The sequence below is a fragment of the Seriola dumerili genome, unplaced genomic scaffold, assembly GCF_002260705.1.
Source record: "Seriola dumerili isolate Sdu_G_001 unplaced genomic scaffold, Sdu_1.0 BDQW01000191.1, whole genome shotgun sequence".
NCBI classification, from domain to species: Eukaryota; Metazoa; Chordata; class Actinopteri; order Carangiformes; family Carangidae; genus Seriola; species Seriola dumerili.
The window spans coordinates 197,038-215,956 of record NW_019174446.1 but is presented as its reverse complement, the minus strand read 5'-3'; the positions used below and the strand labels follow the sequence as shown (position 1 = coordinate 215,956).

At 44.1% G+C, this 18,919-nt stretch overlaps 1 protein-coding gene across 1 annotated transcript; it reads right to left on the bottom strand.

Moving 5' to 3' along the window:
* Nucleotides 1–5,461: 5,461 nt before the first annotated feature.
* Nucleotides 5,462–17,965, bottom strand: LOC111227776 (phosphatidylinositide phosphatase SAC1-A). Its single transcript, XM_022753484.1, has 20 exons — nucleotides 17,910–17,965; nucleotides 17,313–17,410; nucleotides 14,811–14,885; nucleotides 14,591–14,718; nucleotides 12,826–12,975; nucleotides 12,484–12,543; nucleotides 11,514–11,547; nucleotides 11,010–11,111; nucleotides 10,639–10,724; nucleotides 9,085–9,171; nucleotides 8,935–9,003; nucleotides 8,702–8,781; nucleotides 8,510–8,608; nucleotides 8,229–8,367; nucleotides 7,881–7,950; nucleotides 7,707–7,779; nucleotides 7,180–7,273; nucleotides 5,973–6,065; nucleotides 5,831–5,888; nucleotides 5,462–5,702 (listed from the first exon to the last, which is right to left on the bottom strand). The coding sequence occupies exons 1-20, from the start codon at nucleotides 17,936–17,938 to the stop codon at nucleotides 5,566–5,568; spliced, it is 1,761 nt and encodes a 586-aa protein (XP_022609205.1). The 5' UTR covers nucleotides 17,939–17,965; the 3' UTR covers nucleotides 5,462–5,565.
* Nucleotides 17,966–18,919: the final 954 nt, after the last annotated feature.

The window sequence follows — 18,919 nt, the reverse complement described above, 5'->3', positions numbered from 1 at the left end:
ATTATTTCGGACCAACCTATACCACCTAAAAAACATGTATAGCAGCTAGACCGTATCTGTCGTTAGGCTACTGCAGACCAACGTTATTTCTTATCAAATTCCAGATAGCTCGGAAGTCGAATGCCATGGCCTGTCAAGTACAGCGTGAATGGCTTGACCTCGTCGAGCTTGGACTTGGTTTACGACAACAGGTCTGATGAGCGGCCAATTGCATTTAACAGTAAGTATGAATCAATCAGGATTATTGATTTGTTTGGTTCTAATTTCAGTCATTTACAAACAAAAATAGTTCCGCAACTGTACTGTTGCCCTGAAACAACAGCGTAGACATTTGCCTGACCTGAACGATGTTCATATAAGCACAACTTGAGGTGTATGCAACGGAAAGTATCCTGCTTCTTTCCTCCCCTACATCATCAATCAGAATGCTTATTCTCTGGAAATATAGTTCATTCTCACAAAGTTCGTGTAAAATTAAGATGGATACAGACTTGTTAATATACCTTACATTAACGGTAATAGAAGCACCTTGTGAAGTCAAGTGATAGCATGTAGTTAAAAAGTCAGTGCTGTTGGTGCTCTGGATAGTCAGCAGCTCAGTGGGAATGACTCTCATCCAATCAAATGTACTTGGTTGGTAACAACTGTTGTATACAACCGTTAACATTGTTATCATCCACACACACCTCTAAACTGCCGCCCTAGAAGAATTTCCCCGCGTAAGAATCTGACAAATTCTTTTAATCCCAGTTTCCAACTTCATGCGGAATAAGTTATTAATATTAAAACAACGGAATAAATTTGTCCCTCTAGGTCACCCAGTGTGTGTCTTCATTGTGACATCCACCAGTAGTCTTTGTTTGTAGAACCCCTTGGGTGCAGAGAGAAGCTGTCCAGTCTCAGACCCAGGCTCTGATGTTCCTGTCAAAACAGAGACCAAAGGGATTTTTACAACTATGGACAGCTCCTCACAGTAAACAGTAGTACCATTAAAAATATCATTATATACTCTTAAGCTGAGACACTCATCGTGAAGAAGGAATTATAGATACAATAGACTTGTAATATTTGAGCTAATAGAGAGCCAATATCTCTCTCAAAAAAGCTGTAGTTCAGCTTCTTCCAGTGTAAAGTAAGTGGTGGCTTGAAAAGTAACTAAGGAAGCTTCCCCAACGCTGAATAAGATTATGTAATAGGCTCATGTTGTTGATCAGTGATAGAGACACAGAGAGGAGAGAGCCCAGCTGATGATGATGATGATGATGAAGAGAGCTCTGTCTCTAACATGATGTGGACTGAGGCGTCAGACTCAGACTCCTTCATGTTCCTCACACTGGGTTAAACATTTGTGACACAGCAGTTTCTGTCAGGTCCTCCTGCCATAAATACCACCACACTTTTTATTGACAATGCATGATAAAGGTATCAGTTCAATAGTGTCTGAGTCACTAAGTTTTATGGTGTTAGGTCAGTGAGCTTCAACTTTTTAGGTTCATATTAAGAGCACGTTTATTAAATCACGGCACCATATGAGAGCAAGTTCGTGTGTTTGAGCTCTTTTACTACAAATCCTGTTCAGAACCTCACAGTTCCACCAAACACCACGTTCCTCGCAACGAACTCCACTTTGAGCAGCTCACTGATAACATCTACTGTATATGGTGCTGTAGTACATTCATATAAACAAGGCAATAATATGTCATGTTTTCAGGTTACTCTGCTGCCGCCAAGTGGCAACAAAAAGGAAGTTGTTGTGTGTTACTCTCCCCCTCTGAGCTGACACTGTCTCACACTGCTTTGACGACAAAGCACAAAGAAGAACCAGGACACTACCATGATCATCTGCCCTGTTTATTACTGCAGCTGCTGTCAGAGGAGGCATGTCATTGGCTGTCCGAGTTTCCAGTGAGAAAAATCAGGTAACAAGAAAAACACTCCTATAATTACATAACAGCTTTTTACATTCTGAGTTCAGCAGAGGTCAGTAAATGATTATGTACAGTCAGACGCCCCCTCAGTGAACAGTAAGGCAGCAGCTCGGCCTGATGGGTAAAGGTCCGGTGAGTACAAACAACAAATGAAAGAAGAAGAGTTGGAATGAATTCTCCTGCATCAGCGTCACAACCTACAGTCTGACACCAAAACAACGTGGTCTCAGCATGGACTGAACTTTACGGCGTCCACTCCCTGAACTCATCCTCAGGTGGGTCATATAAGGCTGAACACTGTCCCTCATTCTCCCCTGGTGCTGTTTTATAAGAACCTGTTCAGCTGATGTTCTACAGTCTGGGCCCAGGTTTCTGTGGAGCTGTCAATCATGGTGTCATCACTGTTCTGATGAAAACGACTGCAGCTTCTCCCACATGAAACACACACTGTAACACACACGGTACACAGTACGTTACATACACAGCAGGTTTACATTCAAAGAGGATTCTGCCAAACATGACATTTTTTTCCCTTCACACCAGCAACAGTCATATATATATATATATACAATCTATAAAAAACTATAATATATATATATATATTGTTTTCAGATTGTCCATCCATACAGTTGGTTGTCAGTCCCATTCCTGTGGACATGATATCTCAGTAACACCTTGATGGAACTTCTTCAAATTTGGCACAAACATTCACTAGGACACAAGGATAAACTGATTCGATTTTGATGGTCAAAGGTCAAGGGTCAATGTGAGTGTGATCTCACAAAACACTTTCTTGCCATTACTCTGGTGATGTTCTGTATATTTCAATGTCAACAAATCCCAGACTCAACCAACTAGTGACCGTCTCCTACCAACCAGCACAGTGTATCTACAGTCTGATTCCTCTGAGCCACAGAGCTCCAGTTTCAGTGACATGTTCCTTCACCATGAACACACACTGTAGTTTATTTAGACTCGGTCACACATAATCCCAAACAAAGTCAGTTTCCTCCTGTTTGTTTGATAGAAATCACTGTGATCAACTGTTTCATCAAAAAATCACTGAGAAAATGAAACTATGTTTGTGAGCAGTTTTTAAAGATTTCCATCCTCAGTAGGAACCAATGAGCTGAGACCTGAGGGACAGACAGAGGAGGGAAGTCAGGAAGTACTGAGACGGACTAACACACTGTTGGTTCTGAACTTTTCATGGGATTTGTTGACAAAAATAAAATTATAGTTGAACGCTAGATTAAACCTTTAAGTTCCTCACGAGTCAAAATCCCATGTGGAGTAGTTTTGTAGCTGCGAACTTGTGTCAGAGTTCAGAGATCACCTGGAAGATCTGACCCACATTCAACTACAGGTCTGTTACATCACTCCTTACAGTCCCCATCACAGATCACATGACAACCTGACAGCTGTCTGATCTAAAACACGGAGCAACAGGCCACAAGGATTCAGATCCTGCTACAGGAGGAGGAGCTCTCAGATTCAGAGTCAACTGAATCGTCATCTACATTTCTGACACTTCACATTAATGTGTCAACTTTAGTGGAACAGATCAGGAGCGAGTGTTGCTACTGTTGATACACTGAGCCGGTGATCCTGAGGGAACCACAGTGAACATCAGGACCGACAGCTTGGGAAGACTGATCAAACTACATTCACCTCCTCGTGGTTGTTTCCTCCACCAAGCAGACAAGCTACAGGAAATATGGTCACAATCTACAGTGTTGAATCATGGCCAGAAGTGCTTTTGCAGAATATTATCACAGTGAAGTTGACCTTTGACCTTTTGGATATAAAATGTCATCACTTCATTTTATCCTTATAGACATTTGAGTTAAATGGTGTCATAATTCATGTATGAATTTGAGTTACGGCCAAAAACATGTTTTGTGAGGTCACTGTGACCTTGAACTTTGACCTTTGACCACCAAAATCTAATCATTTCATCCTTGAGACCAAATGGAGGTTTGTTCCAAATTTGAAGAAGTTATGTCAAGGCGTTGCTGAGATATCGTGTCCATGAGAATAGGACGGACGTACGGATACGTCTCTGACTGTTGCCGGCGCACAGCAATGAAAACTATTCATCAACTTGTCAGATGTTTGGATTGAGTTCTTTGTTTGTTGTTTTCTTCCTTTAAACAGTTGAGGACTTGATTTTCATGAATATATTATTTGGTGAAGAAATAGAGTTATATGGCACCAACATGATGAGAGAGTCTCCAACACGCTACATGTTTGTAGTGTTTGACCCATAGATAAACCAACCTGACAGTAATCAGACCAGGTTCAGGTTTAAGACCTGAGTTTGGTTCCAGTCTCTGGTCAGAGCCGGACCACATGACACAACCTCAACCAGTATCACAACCAGCCGAGGAGCAAAATGAAGCTGGACTCAGTAACTGCATGTTCCGCCCCACCAGAGTCCACTGAGGACGGACTCTGTCCCAGCAGCACTGTTGTCTCCCACAGTCAGCTGTGACCACCAGAGGGCTGAAGAGGACTGAACCTGTGGCCCCTCCCACAAACACACGGTCCAGGTCTTAAGGCAGATTCAGGTTTCTCCATGAGGGTGAAACACTGGGCCTCATGCAGACACATGATGATAAACGGCTACATGAAGGTTTCATTCACAGACAGGCTAACAAAGAGAAGGAGGAGGAGGACGAAGCAGGAGAAGAAGAAGAAGCAGGAGGAGAAGGAGAAAGAGAAGAAGCAATGAGATGCCTCACTGACCGTGATGAATACACCAATAAACATCTACTGTAACTCCACCCAGTGAAGCTGTGATGATGATGATGATGATGATGAGGATTCATTTAGCATCAAGTCTGTTTCATTTATATATTTTATTTCAGTGTAATATCTAAACTCCAGATTGGTTCAGATTAAGGCTGACCTGTACTGGTCTGGTCTGGTCTGGTCTGGTCTGGATTGTCATGAACTTGGTTCCTCTTAAATCCCTAAAAGAACTAATGGAGGTTCTTGCATGAGGCCCAACAATAAAGAAGCATAAATCTACCTGCTGCATCAAACCTCAGTCGGTCTGTCAGACCAGAGTCCACTGTGTCAGTGGATCAGAGGCTGGACGTGTCACTGACCTCCAGACGAGCAGCATTGAACCCGAGGCAGAATCACTGCACATGATGAACATGTTGGCAACAGCAAAAAGAAAGACAAAGAGAAATTAACAGTACATACAGTAAATCATTCACAGCTGCAGCAGCTGCTCTGATCTGATCCCAGTACATCCAGTAAAGGACAAACAGGAAACAATACGTCGGTCCCACCACACATCCAGTTAAACAAACTCCAGAGAGTCCAGTAAAACCAGTGGACAGACAGTCCTGTCCACCTGACGACTGCTGCAGTGTGGACAGCAGCACCCCCGTGCACCCCCAGTCTCTGTCTTTCCACCACCGCTGTACACGAGGCCGGCCCCCTGCCCGCCGCCCTCCTCCTTCCTCCCTCCTCCACCACCACCCCCCCTCCCCTGTCAGTAAAGGCTCCAGGCCTGCTGATGCTGATGCTGATGCTGATGCTGATGCTGGGGGTAAAGTGATGAAGAGCTGGAGGATGAGGCGGTGAGCTCTCCAGGGCCAAGCTGCTTTCCACACACACACGTTCAGTCCAGCTTCTCCTTCTGCACCAGCTTGGGAGCATCGACAAAGTCACGGCCGTTAAAGAGGATGAGGCCGCCCGTCACCACGCTGGCCGTCCCCCAGAACAAGACGTAGGCCAGAGTCTCAGTCCACGTGTCACCTGAGAGGGGACAGCGGGTCACAGCAGGTCAGCAGAGGAATACAAACATGTTTCAGTGCAGACATGTTACAAGCCTGATGTGAATTCATTTGAAGATAAATAAACTGTTGAACTGCAGTTTGTCTCACCAGCCATCAGCAGGCAGATGATGCACATGGAGAAGGCGACCACCATGATGATGGGCAGCTGGAAGGAGAAGAAGACCAGAGTCACATTAAACACGTTGGACAATTTAAACCTGATCAGTCCATCATCCCGAGTCTCTCTCACCGTCAGGAACTTCCAGTCTTTGGGGTCACGCAGAGGCGTGGTCCAATCAGCTTCCTCCACAGCATAGTTCCCCAGGAATACATCAATGGAGTCCTGCATTAGAACAGACCAGAGTTACCAATGTTTTTATTAATACAAATAGTGTTAATTAACTAATAGACAGGAAATCCCTTTCAAATTATCATAACCGTCTCTGGAAATCGTCACACAGGCTAGAAACCTTGGAATGATCCTGGATGCTGACCTCTCTTTCCAGAGCCACATTAACAGCACAGTTAAAACTGGTTCTTATCGTTTAAGGAATATCACAAAAGTGAGGAGTTTTTTATCCCAGGAGGACACTGAAGGATATCTATCTATCTGTCTGACTTGGTTGTGAACTGTGAACCAGTTAGAACCTGTTATTCCCCGGGTCTCCACAAAAATTGGTGAAACTGCCTTCAGCTTTTATGCTGGAACATGTAACTTAATCACAGTAGAGGTGCTGCCATCTTTTAAATAAACTGTAAACTTTCCTTTTTAGCAGCGCTTTCCAGTCATCTGCTTTGCTGCTCTTAATAAACCATTTAATTTTATTTTTTATAGTTTTTATTTTTTACTATTCGGTTGTTGGTCTTAATAATCTTCTTTTCTTTATGTGTATTTTAATTTGTGTCTAATGTTTTATCTTTACACTTCCCACATCATTTTTGTGGTTGCAACCTCCTTGATAACTCAGGCTTTGTGCAGCATGTTGCGCTTCCACCTGGAATGAAACGTGCTGTATAAATAAAGTTTTTCTTACTGGCAGAGTGAAGTCCTCAGCTGCCCTGAGGGTATAAAAATCTCTGTTCTGGATCAGGTTCAAATTTAGTTTTGGTTCTTTTCAAAAGTTCATTAAAATCTTTTACATTTCAGATGTTGCTTTACATGCTGCACCTACTCACTGCACCTGAACTGAATCCTCCTCATTCAGACTCTGGACTAAGCTTCTGTTGTCAGGCAGAATCACTGGAGCCTCTTTCTGTTGCCATGGTAACATGTTACCTCACTGCTGTACACAGTGTTATTTGAGAATGAACAGAAAAGTGCACACACCTGAAAGGTCCAGTGTGACTGTGCAGTAAATTGAATAACTGCAGGTGTGCTCAGCTACAGTGAGTATGATTGGTCAAAGTTGAACCAGGAAGTAGCGCTCAGGCTGTGAGAGGACACCTGTCTGACTCACCTGTCTAAACCCGTCAGAGAAGTTGTTTTTGTAATATCGGATCATGGAGTTCCAGCCGTCCATCAGCAGCCCCCACTGAGTCCTCTTCCCCGTCCTGAAAGAGCAACCAATCGGTCAACACCACACAGTGACCTTTGACCTTTCCTCCAGCATCTCCATTTACACCTGTAGACTTTAATATATCATAACTCATTCACTTTACTGAGGACGTTCATGCTCCTAACTTCACACTAAATCTTGATTCTGTTTCAAGTGGAAGTGACTGGACACATCAGTCAGTAGTGATCAGTGAGGGCCAGAAGAACAGCTCAGGAGAACCAGGTCAGGAGAACCAGGTCAGGAGAACCAGAACATATCAGGATTCCTCTTCTATGAACATCCAGGTGTTTTACAAAGCCGGACATTATCTGTTAAAATATATCTGAACCCAAGTGTTGGGGGAGGGACGGCTCGACAGATCTCCATCCTTACGCTGAAGCAGGTAGCTAACATGCGATTAGCTGGTTGTTATCTGTGTGACAACTGACCTGGTGAAGTCTGTCTTCAAGGCTCCAGTTCCAGCGTACTGCTTGGCACAGGCGTCAGCATTGTCTGCCCAGGCTGTGAGTGGACAGGGAGGGAGACAGGGAGAATGAGGATAAACATCTATGACCTTAAATCTGGGTGTATCAGGTGACTCATTTGGGGGGGGGGGGGCTTACCGTTCTTGTACACCTTCTCAAAGTCTGCCTGCTCCTCAATCTGCTGGCCCGTGTGCAGGACACCCATTTTCTACAGGAACAAACAGATCTGAGTTCAGAGGTACAATCAACATAAACCTCCTGACTCACATGTCAGAGGATGCTAAGCTAAAAGCTACGACTGAGCCTCCCTGTTCTCCGATCTGCTCTTTTCTCTTAATGCAAAAGCAACACTTCCCGTTCACCTGAATATAAAACCACTGCACTCCACACAGCCTCTGTTCTCTATGCAGAACACGTTACCACTGTTCAGTCGTTTTATCACTGTCCTTCTCCTCCTCCTGTATTGGGGGGGGGGGGGGCTCCTACCCGTAGCTGTGACTGCAGAGACCGCCGTGCCAGCAGACTCTGGATCACATTGGTCCGGTCCAGACAGTCCATGCAGTTGCTCCGAAACGTCCCCTCCTGGTTCAGCAGCACCTTCCCATCTGCATCCACCAGGAAATATCTGAACACACACACACACACACACACACATACACACACACACACACACACATCACACACACACACACACACATTATTACTTCTGATGTAAAGATATGTGCACATATATATATCAGCCTGGTGTACTTGTATGTCACACTGACCCAGATTCATCCTGCATCTCAGCGACCATGTCCAGTAAGATCTGCAGGCGGTGCCACCTCATCCGACTGCACTCCTTGTGGAAGTCAAACGCTATGTACCTGCAGAGAGGAAACAAAGACTTCAACCAGATCTGAGGTGGAGGACACATGCGGCTCTAAAGGGATGGATGGAGGAGGCGGTGGTAATCTTACTTGATCATGCCGTTACCCAGGCTGGTCACCATCTTGTCAAACGCCATCTCCAGTGGCTTCTCTGAGCCCTTCTGGTTGATCTATGGAAAAACAGGAAAACAGGAACTCGGTGGTTTTATCTAAACCTAATGTAAACAGCCATAAATGAATATGTGGTTGTCGTGTCTCATTATTATTCTTCTAATCAGGGTCGTATCACGGATTAAACACACAGAGTGCAGGTTTGAGCTCACCAGGTTCAGAATGACTTGTCTTCCATAGAGAATGATCTGTGAGTCAAAGTGTCTCTGGAATCCGTCCAACTACAGAGAGAAGAAACAAACTGCATGAGGCAAACTGACAGACGCACAGTTCGTCTGACATCAGTGTGGAGAACAACTCACATGGTTCACTGTCTTGTTGATCTGTGGTTTGGGCTTGTACTTCAGGTTGGGTCTTTGGGACCAGTAGAAGGGGATGGAGCCTCTGGTCTAGGAAGGGAAAGGTCATAAACATCATCCAGTCTTCAGTCACCCACTGCTCCACATACAACACTGTTGCAGCCGCAGTGCAGAGGATTTACAGCATTCTGTCAGAGTCCACATTTCAGAGTGGACCACTGGACCACAACAGGAATGTGGACAGATGTGTGCAGCAAAGTGATGACCACTGTGGGGTTTCATACTGTATATATCATGGAAAACTGATCTAGGGGGAATATAATAATAACAAGACTAGGTGAAAAGCTAGTACATGTCTGGACCGCCTGTGGTCAAATCCTGATTTTATAACTGTGACGTCGTCTGACAAAATCACCAAACACGTAAATTAAAGATGAAGACTGAGCTGTGAGAGAGACAGAGAGAGAGAGACAGAGAGAGAGAGAGACAGAGAGAGACAGAGAGAGAGAGAGAGACAGACAGAGAGAGAGAGAGAGAGTGGGAGAGAGGGAGAGAGTGAGGATGACTCACAGCCTCCGTCTGGATCCACAATAGTTTAGTCTTTATTTACTTCAACTCCAGAACGTCACAGACTTTTATTAGAGGCAGGTCTTTATGTCTAACTCCCTCTATTTGATATGTAGAGTTGGTCACAGTCGTTAGTACGAAGCCTCGTTACAGATGACCTCTCTCTCCTGCTCTCTCTGCTCGGTGTGTCTTATGTTTAGTTATTCCACTGCCTCTTGCCATAGTGGAGGCGAGGCTCAGTGTAATGGAAGCGCTCCTCTGCTTCCTGCAGTTCCCAAGCAGCTGGGAAACCAGAGCAGCTCGGTAGACTGACCATAATAAGATGTGTAGCCCAAAGCCCCCAATCAGCATCCATACACGTCCAAAACCTGAACCAGGTTTACAAGTTTAAGTTGTCAACACTGCAGCTGTAAACACCTCCCTAATAGAACCTGTTTGCACCAGAAACTCCAACTCATTGACGAGGCACTCGGCTGACCAGTGATGGAAATATCATCAGTCAGTCAGTGACATTCCAGATTATAGGGCTGCCCCTGCTGTTGCGGTCCAGCCAACAATAATAATAATAATAATAATAATGAGCCAAATATGCACCTATACTGTATATATGTAACAGCACTAAGATTATCTATAAGATCTTTTGTTGCACTGATGTTTCTTCGTCTCATTGTCTTTGTTTTCCTGTTTTTCTTAATGTGTAGACTTTGTCTTGCACTGGTTGTGTGTTCTCTTTTGTGTAATTTGCGTGTGTTTTAATGTCTGTTCAAGGTGAGACAAACAAAGTTTCTTGAATTGAATTGAATAATCGTACAAAACTGACACAGATTGTTGTAATGATAATTTGAGGGTTGATGCTGTAAAGTATTTACAGTGTGTGGCATCATGATGAGAGGACAAAACGTTAACATGACATCAGCAGGTTGAGAATCTGGACTTGGTCTTCCTCCACCTGAACTGAGGCTTGAGTTCTTCATCACAGCTCTCACTCACCTGAACAAACGAGGCCTTGGCGCTGTTGAACTGCACGATCTGCTCCGTCTCTACGTAGTTAGCAGCGTGGCCTTCAGAGTCAATGCCTGCAGACACGAACACACACAACTGAACACACATCTAAAGGCTCGAGAACTGCAGAGACAGTGATCTGGACTTCATGTGCACTGGATGTGCCTGCAGAGTGTGTTTTTGTCACATGACATTCATTTGATGTTCACAGTGAGGTTTTTTTCCTGTCACAGATGGTTGTAAAACAATAATAACTATACTGTAAACACAGTACGTCTGCTGAAGACGCTCCTCTTCAGAGACAGACCCAGTGGACATGAGACAGAGACGTGACACAGCTGTGTGGGCGGAGCTGTTACCTCGGACGTAGTAGCGGACGCCGGCTCTGAAACAGCTCCTCCTGGAGATGATGCTCCACTCAAACACCTTCCCGTTGATGCAGCACGACTTCATGGTGATGACTGGTCAACAGAGGAGTTAAGAAACCAACAGAACTGACATGGAAGAGCGGAGAGTCACATTTAAATAAAACATCAAATAAAGAAAATTATCTGATGACTGATGATGAATATCTGATTTTTTTTTCTCTTGTTGGATCAGCATGAAAAATCTTCTTCATAACAAACACATAGAAGACTGTTTACTGTACTGTTGTTTTTCTACAGCTGATAGTCACGTGTTCAAGGACAAACTCGCCTCTATCAGCATATCTGACTGCATAAAGTATATGGAAGAAATAAAGCCATAAAGACGGCGTTAAACTGGACACACCTTATTTACTGCTTCCCTCTGATAACAGGTGAGAGGGGACAGGCCTCACACTCAGTCACTAACATGCTGTTGTTACACTGATGAAAGGATACAGCCGTGGATGACAGGATACACAAACTTGTGCAGCTGGAAGATGAGAGCAGTGTTAATGATGATGTGTTTTACTGTCACATGGATGTTATCATTCTGTTCACAGTTGTTCTATAGGTTACCTGTGTAACCTTGGTTCTTGGTTAATCACGACACTCACAGAGCCAGAGTTACACAAGCAGCCTTCAGCTCCTTCCTGTCTCACTGCGGGACAGGGACTGACTGACCAGGTACTGCAGGGGTTGAAGTAGCAAAGGTAGCACAGGTGAGAAGTGATGACCAGCTACCTGTCTCAGACCCTGGTTACATGAAATGAAGATCTACAGCTCTGGTGTTCTGGGCTGGGAGAAAAGACTCTAATCCTTACTGAGGTCAGCCCAGGACCATCAGAAACAAACCAGGTCATACCACCTGTCATCTGAAGAGGTCTAAAGGTAAAGTAGTGTCACCTGTTCCCACTCTTCATCAGGGGGAAGGCCTGCTGTCAGAGATGGGGATAACTGCACGTACAGTCTCTCCTGGTGTTGGTGCACACTTTGAAACTGATTGGAGTCGTGTGGACACTGAACAAAGAGAGTTCAAACCCTTCCCACTTTCCACCTCCACACGCCTGACCAACCACTGCAGAGAGTGAGGAGGGGAGGGGCTTTCAGACACTCCCACATGATGCAATCCCTACTTAGTTTACATGGTTAGTTTACTTAGTTTATAAATGATTAAGTGCTTTTTTTATTTTATATCACTTTTTATGAGCAAACATATTTTTAACCGAACTGATAAAGACTGATGGAGAGTTCCTCTGCTGAGAACAAAGAGTCAAAGCAGTGAGGTCATGAGGTCAGACTGTATCACTGCTGCTGCAGTCTGCTGTGGTGAAAGCAGCTGGACCTAAACACAGCTCCAGACCCTGGTTTCATAGTCCTCAGAGCTCCAGTCCCACAGTGAGACGGCAGAACATTAACTGTGTCTCACCTCCGGCTGAGCCATGAACTCCCGCAACAGGTGACCGTTCCAGACAAAACGCTGATCTGCCTGCAGCATGGACAGTAAGCACATGTTAATACAGAGCCAAGTACCTGGGCAGACGTGGGCGTGGCCTACGCCTGGAGTTGAGGAACATGCCCCCAAAATATATTTAGAAAAACAAACGTTATTGAGATAGAAGATGTTTTAGTTTTATCTACAACTATTAAATTATTCATGTGGATTTAACTTTGATTTTATGATTAACACATTCTGATTGGGCATCTAATTCCACACTGCACTGTATACAAGGTATTTAAAGGTATACAATGTATATAATGTGTATCTAACCCTCTCCAGAAGGCTCATCTCCTGGAACTCGGGGCTGGTGTTGGCCAGCCGCTGCAGGGTGTGTGTCAGGTCGTAGTCTGTAGCGAAGTAGAAGCCGTCTGTGTGAAGAACACTGTTGATCATCGACAGGAAAGCCTTGTTGTCTTGCATCTGAAACAAGAGACACATCCAGCTCCAGAGGAGGGCAGAGACACAAACTCTGACGGTGGAGGGGAGGGAGGACACCTGAGCGACCTCAGCTACACCTGAGGAGCAGCTCATACTCCTCCTCCCTGATCCTGGTCAGTGTCAGTCAATGAACGGTGAAAAAAAAACTTTCACACGCCCCTGTTTCTCCGTAAGACGGTGTCATTATTGAATCCCATTTCACGTCTGTGCGAGATAGTATATTGTTTTTTTATCACATCATTCCAGATGTTCGCTTATATCACAAACTAATCAGCCTATACACTACATCATTCCAGCTGTGTGAGACAAAATAATCTCAACTCAACTTAATGTTTTTTTTTAGCTTTCTCTAGTTCTGCATCATTATCATCATGATATGATTACATGTTATTGTTATTTTTATAAAATGCTAATTCTAAAGAAAACAGACACAGTTGTTATAGTTTAGTTGGTTGTGTTGACCTTTTGAATAGTTTCCATTTCAGAGGAATTTCTCATAGGAACTGCTCCATTGATTTATTCATTATTTATTTTCATTGGAAACTTTGTTCTTCATACTGTACATGTTCATGTGTATATGTATATATACTGTATATCTAGTTTAAATGACTTGGATCTTTCAACAGGCCTCCAGTGGTTCTACAGTTCTGTATCAGTAACTGTGGAGAAAATGATGGACCAGGTCAGATAAAGTGTTTCTCCCTGGTCCTGATGATGCTTCATCTGGACAGATGTGACTGATACAACAATTATCTGTCTGGATAGTTTTAATAAAAATGACAGTATCAGAGCAGATTATTTTAGCTTTAGGTACACGACAGTTCAATGGCTGTACAAGGCGTGCCATGCTTAGGCCCCACTGCCTGCTGGGAAATAATGTGTAAGAGACCCCTTGAGTATAGTTCAGGTGGTTTATCTTCCAGGCCTCAACAGCCCAGGGACTAAAACTATGTGTACGCACAAAACCAGAAACACACACACACACACACATTCTTTTCATCAGAATTATGAAGCCGTGCGTTCACATGGTTCCACTTTATAAATCTCACTCATTGTGCACAAGCCTCATTTCCACTCCCACAGTTAGCCATGAATGGATGAAGACTCTCCCTTAAACAGTCAGTTTGTATAAAAACACCGTCTGTGCCACAAGTTCTAGAGAGAAGAAAGACGGGAAGGACCTTCATTTACTGGGAGCAGAGAGTCTTCATGAGGCTCCACAGGCTCCAACACTGTGATTATTAATATTCAAATAGTATGAAACAGTTACAGAATGACACAATAAATAATCAGGATATTAAATGATGCTGAAGGAAACATTGAGAACAAACAATTATTTCTGTTTATGAAATGTAAAACTGTAAAACTTATAATGATGATAATGAATGAAGCTCCGTGAAGTCGGTTATTTTATTAGGTGTTAAATTATGTGTCTCAGCTTATTTCACTTTGGGAAACCGTGTGTCACATGGTCAAAGGAATGTGTGAGGTGACACACTCTGTCTTTATAAATACCAATTTACATGAGGGAGGTGGCGTACGCATCATTTATACATCTGGCCCCTGGAGTCAGACCATTAAAACCAGAGGATCCTACCTGGTTGTCTGTCAGGTGAAGTATCGTTTTCTTATAGGAGATGATGTCAAAGTCCAGAGCCTTCCACACAGCGTGACCGAGCAGATCCCCCACCTTCTGCTTCTTTGTGATCACCACCAGGTACATACCTGACACACACAGGTGGTGATGAGACACACAGCACACAGCTGGAGTCCAGCTCTCTAACAGCTGATGGCTGCGATCTTCCTGCTGAACTCACCTGCCACCAGACGTATAGTCCCCATGAGTCCACATACTGGCCTGGTCTCGGCTGATGCAGGGATGTCCCTCCTCACTGAGGACACAACAACAGTTATCAGGACTTTTACTGACTTCAAGAATGACACACCTGACTGATCGAATACAACAATATTAAGTGGAGCTCGCAGCAGCAGCAACAGGAGCAGCTTCTCCCTGTGCTGCAGTCACAGAGCGACTCAGTGTGTTTGAGTGTGTGTGCGGCTGGACTTATCAACCCAGACTAAATCTGGGTTTGAAACCGCTGTTTCAGCTGATTCTGTGCTTTTATGACATGTTGCAGACTCCTCATTGAGCTTGTGTTGTGATCAGCATGGGGCCATGTCACATACTGTACACACAGCACAGAGATGTACAGCTGATATTTGCCCCGGACCTCAACCTCTCTAATGATGCGAGGAATCTAGGGTAATATTTGTCACTAAGCTAAGCTTTGATAATCAAGTCAAACACGTGCTTCAGTCTCGATTCTACCAGCTCAGGAATAATTCTATCAATCACTGACCTACAAAAAGTTATACACATGCATTTATCTATTGCAGCTTGATTATGTGATGCACTTTATTCAGGTATCAGCCAGGCCTCCAACTACCATCTTCAGCTGATAGAAAAAGCTGCTGCTGGAACTAACAGGTACAGCCACATGACTCCAGTGCTCACCTCCCTTCATCGGCTCCCTCTTAGATTTCATATTGATTTTAAATTTTTACTAGTGACTTTTAAAGCCTTAAATGGCTCTGCCCCCAATTACATCTCTGATGTATTGACATGGTATGTGCTCAAACAAGGAGTGAGATCGGTGGATGGAGGTCTGCTGGTCCCCGCAAGGTCAATGCTTGTGACTAAGGGTGACCGGGCGTTTGATCTTAGAGCCCCAACACCCTGGAACTCTCTCCCACCTGGAATCAGACACTGTAAAGCTTTACCTTTAAATCTCTTCTAGAAACGCGTTTCTTTGTCTCGGCCTTTGGTTCGATGTTTGATATGTGTTTTATGTATATTGTTTTATCACTAATGATTGTTTTTACATATTTTATTTCCTCTTTTCACTCACTTTCAGATCTTTTTGCATCATGTTTTTTCTTTATGCTGTTCCACACTTCTTTATTATACTCAGGTTCTTTGACCTTTTATTTTATCTGGCTTTACTTTGTTCTTGTGAAGCACTTTGTAACTTTGTTAAGAAAAGTGCTATATAATTAAAAGTTCTTCTTCTTATTATTAAACAGGTTAATTGAGTCCAGCTGTATAGCATGAATCAGTCTCTGTACATAAGATCAGTGTGTTATAAACAGGCTTCAGCCCCCTTCACTCTACTGTGTTGATATGAAATGGATAAAATTACCATCAATAATTCATAATGACCGAAAAAAATAATCCAGGTCTTTGTAGGACCCCCTTCAGCAGCAGGTACAGCTTCAGTCTTCTTGGCCCTGTTCAGACCTGGTATTACCATGCGTCTTCAGTGACCCGATCACAAGTGGTCCTCTCTGAGTACGTCAGTTCACACCTGGCTTTAAAATGCGTCTCCACGTGTCTCCAGTGAAAACTTGTTACTGGATCTCACTTGCTGCTTTATATGCAGATAAACAGGTTGTCAATGTAATTGTGTGTGTGTGTGTGTGTGTGTGTGTGTGTGTGTGTGTGTGTGTGTGTGTGAGTGAGTGAGTGAGTGAGAGAGAGAGCAATCGGGGCACAGAGGGGTTAAGCAAATGAAAGCGCTGCCCACAGCTCTACAGTGAAATAAAGTTTTAACTATTTGAAACAGTAAAATATTTCCCGTTCATTATAAACTGTGTTGGACTAATCAGACTGAGACAGAGGACGTCAGTAGAGTAGTCGGTCCTTCAGTGTGGCCCAGGACACATTCACGTTCACACTGCTGAAAGAATGTGGACACATGTGGTCCAGACCACCTCTGAATGTGGTCTGAGTGATCCGATCTCAAATGCATCTTGGGTGCGTTCACCTTCTTACCTGGTTCCTCAGTTTGTTTGGATACAAGCTCTATAGGAGTCCTGGTTCCAGACTTGTTCCTCTTCACAGTTATTGCCCCCAAGGTGCTCCTGGGAACACTCAGAGCTTTTTGTCCTGATCTCTCTCACCACAGTTAGATCACAGAGGTCTAATGAGAGTTCACTGGAATTCATGTCTTTGTCCTGACCTGCAGGTGAACTGTCGGACCCGATACACACAGGTGAGTGTTTCTAAACTCAGTTCACCACAGGTGGACTCAGTCAAGGTCTAGACTAACTCAAGGATCATTACACCAAACAGGAAGCAGCTGACCACAGTGTGGAGCCACAGTGAAGATCTAGAGACTTTAGTTCATTTTCAACACATTTGCAAAAACATTGTTAATGTTTTCACTTTGTCAAAAATGTCAACGTCATCCATTTCAAATGAAATCTACAACACAGTGAAGTGAAGGGTCTGTGTAGGTGCTGACCTGACCTGTACCCACCTGTCAGAGTCATCTCAGTTGACACTCTGTCAATAGCCAGGACGTCCTCGGAGCCATCGTCACAGGCCTCTATGTAAAACTTCTCTGGTGTGGTGCGCCTGGTGAGACAGAGACAACAGCTGTTTCAAAACCAGCAAACACCAACATCACACCTCCACCACCAGCAGAGCCAGCACCTCCAGCCGTAGATGGCGGGCCGGTAGAAACCAGAAACCACTACACTAAACACACAATGAACAGAGAGCAGCTATGAGCTAAGAGCTAATGCTGGGGCAGCTGCTTCAGAGTGAGGCTCAGTAACAGCTGCTAACGGTCCTCTGAGCTGGAGCTCCACTCTGAAGCACAGCAGCCATGTTACCGATCCTGCTGTCAGACCCAGGTGGACTAAAGCGGACCGTTCGTACAGAAAAGTTGGTCCGGGAACGGGTGTAGCACAGTTATCAGTGACACGAAGGCAGCGCCGAGCAGAGACCGTGCGCTCGGGGATCTAGTTTATCGTGAGCCCGGTCGGTATGAGGTCCTCCCGGAGACCTTTCACTCAGCAGAGACATTAGACACACAGCCGGGACTCTTCACACACTCTTCATTAGCACTTACAAGTTGAAGCTCTCATAGGTGCTCGCCATCTTTCCTCCCGTTTGACCTCAGTGACGTGTCACCCGCACACCGGCTACTTCCGTCATGAGTGGCGGGGAGATGCAGCAGCGAGACACGGGATGGCGCTGGCTCCACGGGGGAGGCTCACCCATCAGGACAGGACAGTATACCTAGATCCTAATGGAATAGACTCCTTAACCCGATGGCAAAAACATTTTAAAACTCAGTTCTTCCACTCCAAGCTTTCTGATTTCCCTCTTTAATGTGTATCGTTCCTCTGCTTGACAGATGTTTGTTTATTCTGTGCAGTGTTTTATTGAGTCAGGTATGTCCTACCATTAGCCTTGTTTGCCTCGGTGCTCCTCTTAGCTGTTCTCCCTGCGCCCACTTCTCTCTGTACTGCATAAAGGTGTTGTCCTGTTTTTCTTGTATCCCAACTATGCTGCCACTCTCTAATGATGTTTCTTCTGATTATTCATTTTGCTTTACTAAGTGAAATGTCCAGGACCTCCTCCTCTTTCAGAGCCTATTTTGCTAATGAACTCACAATTTCATTGCCCTTAATCCCTCTGTGAGCTGGTATCCACATAAATGTTATTAAAATATTCATATTTCCCAATCTGTGAGGACTTTCATATATCTCATTGACTATATCCTGCCTACTTTCACATGTAAATGACTGCAGTGACATTAATGCAGAACATGAATCTGAACAAAGAATAAAATTCTTAATTTTAAATTCTTCTACCCACTGTATCGCTGTTGCTATCACCATCATCTCCACAGACAAATGATCTAACGCTCCTTTTTTTTTTAACAGAAACCTGAAAGACTGGTATAGAAAAAGCATAACCTGTGCTTCCTGTATTAGGGTCCTTAACTCCATCGTTCATATTGGAACAAATGACTGATATAATGTTTGTAATCAGTCTTCAACCAAGACTACGATATTTCCAACACCTTTATGTACCTACATTTTTTCCAGTATGTAGAAATCAAGTGACACTGAG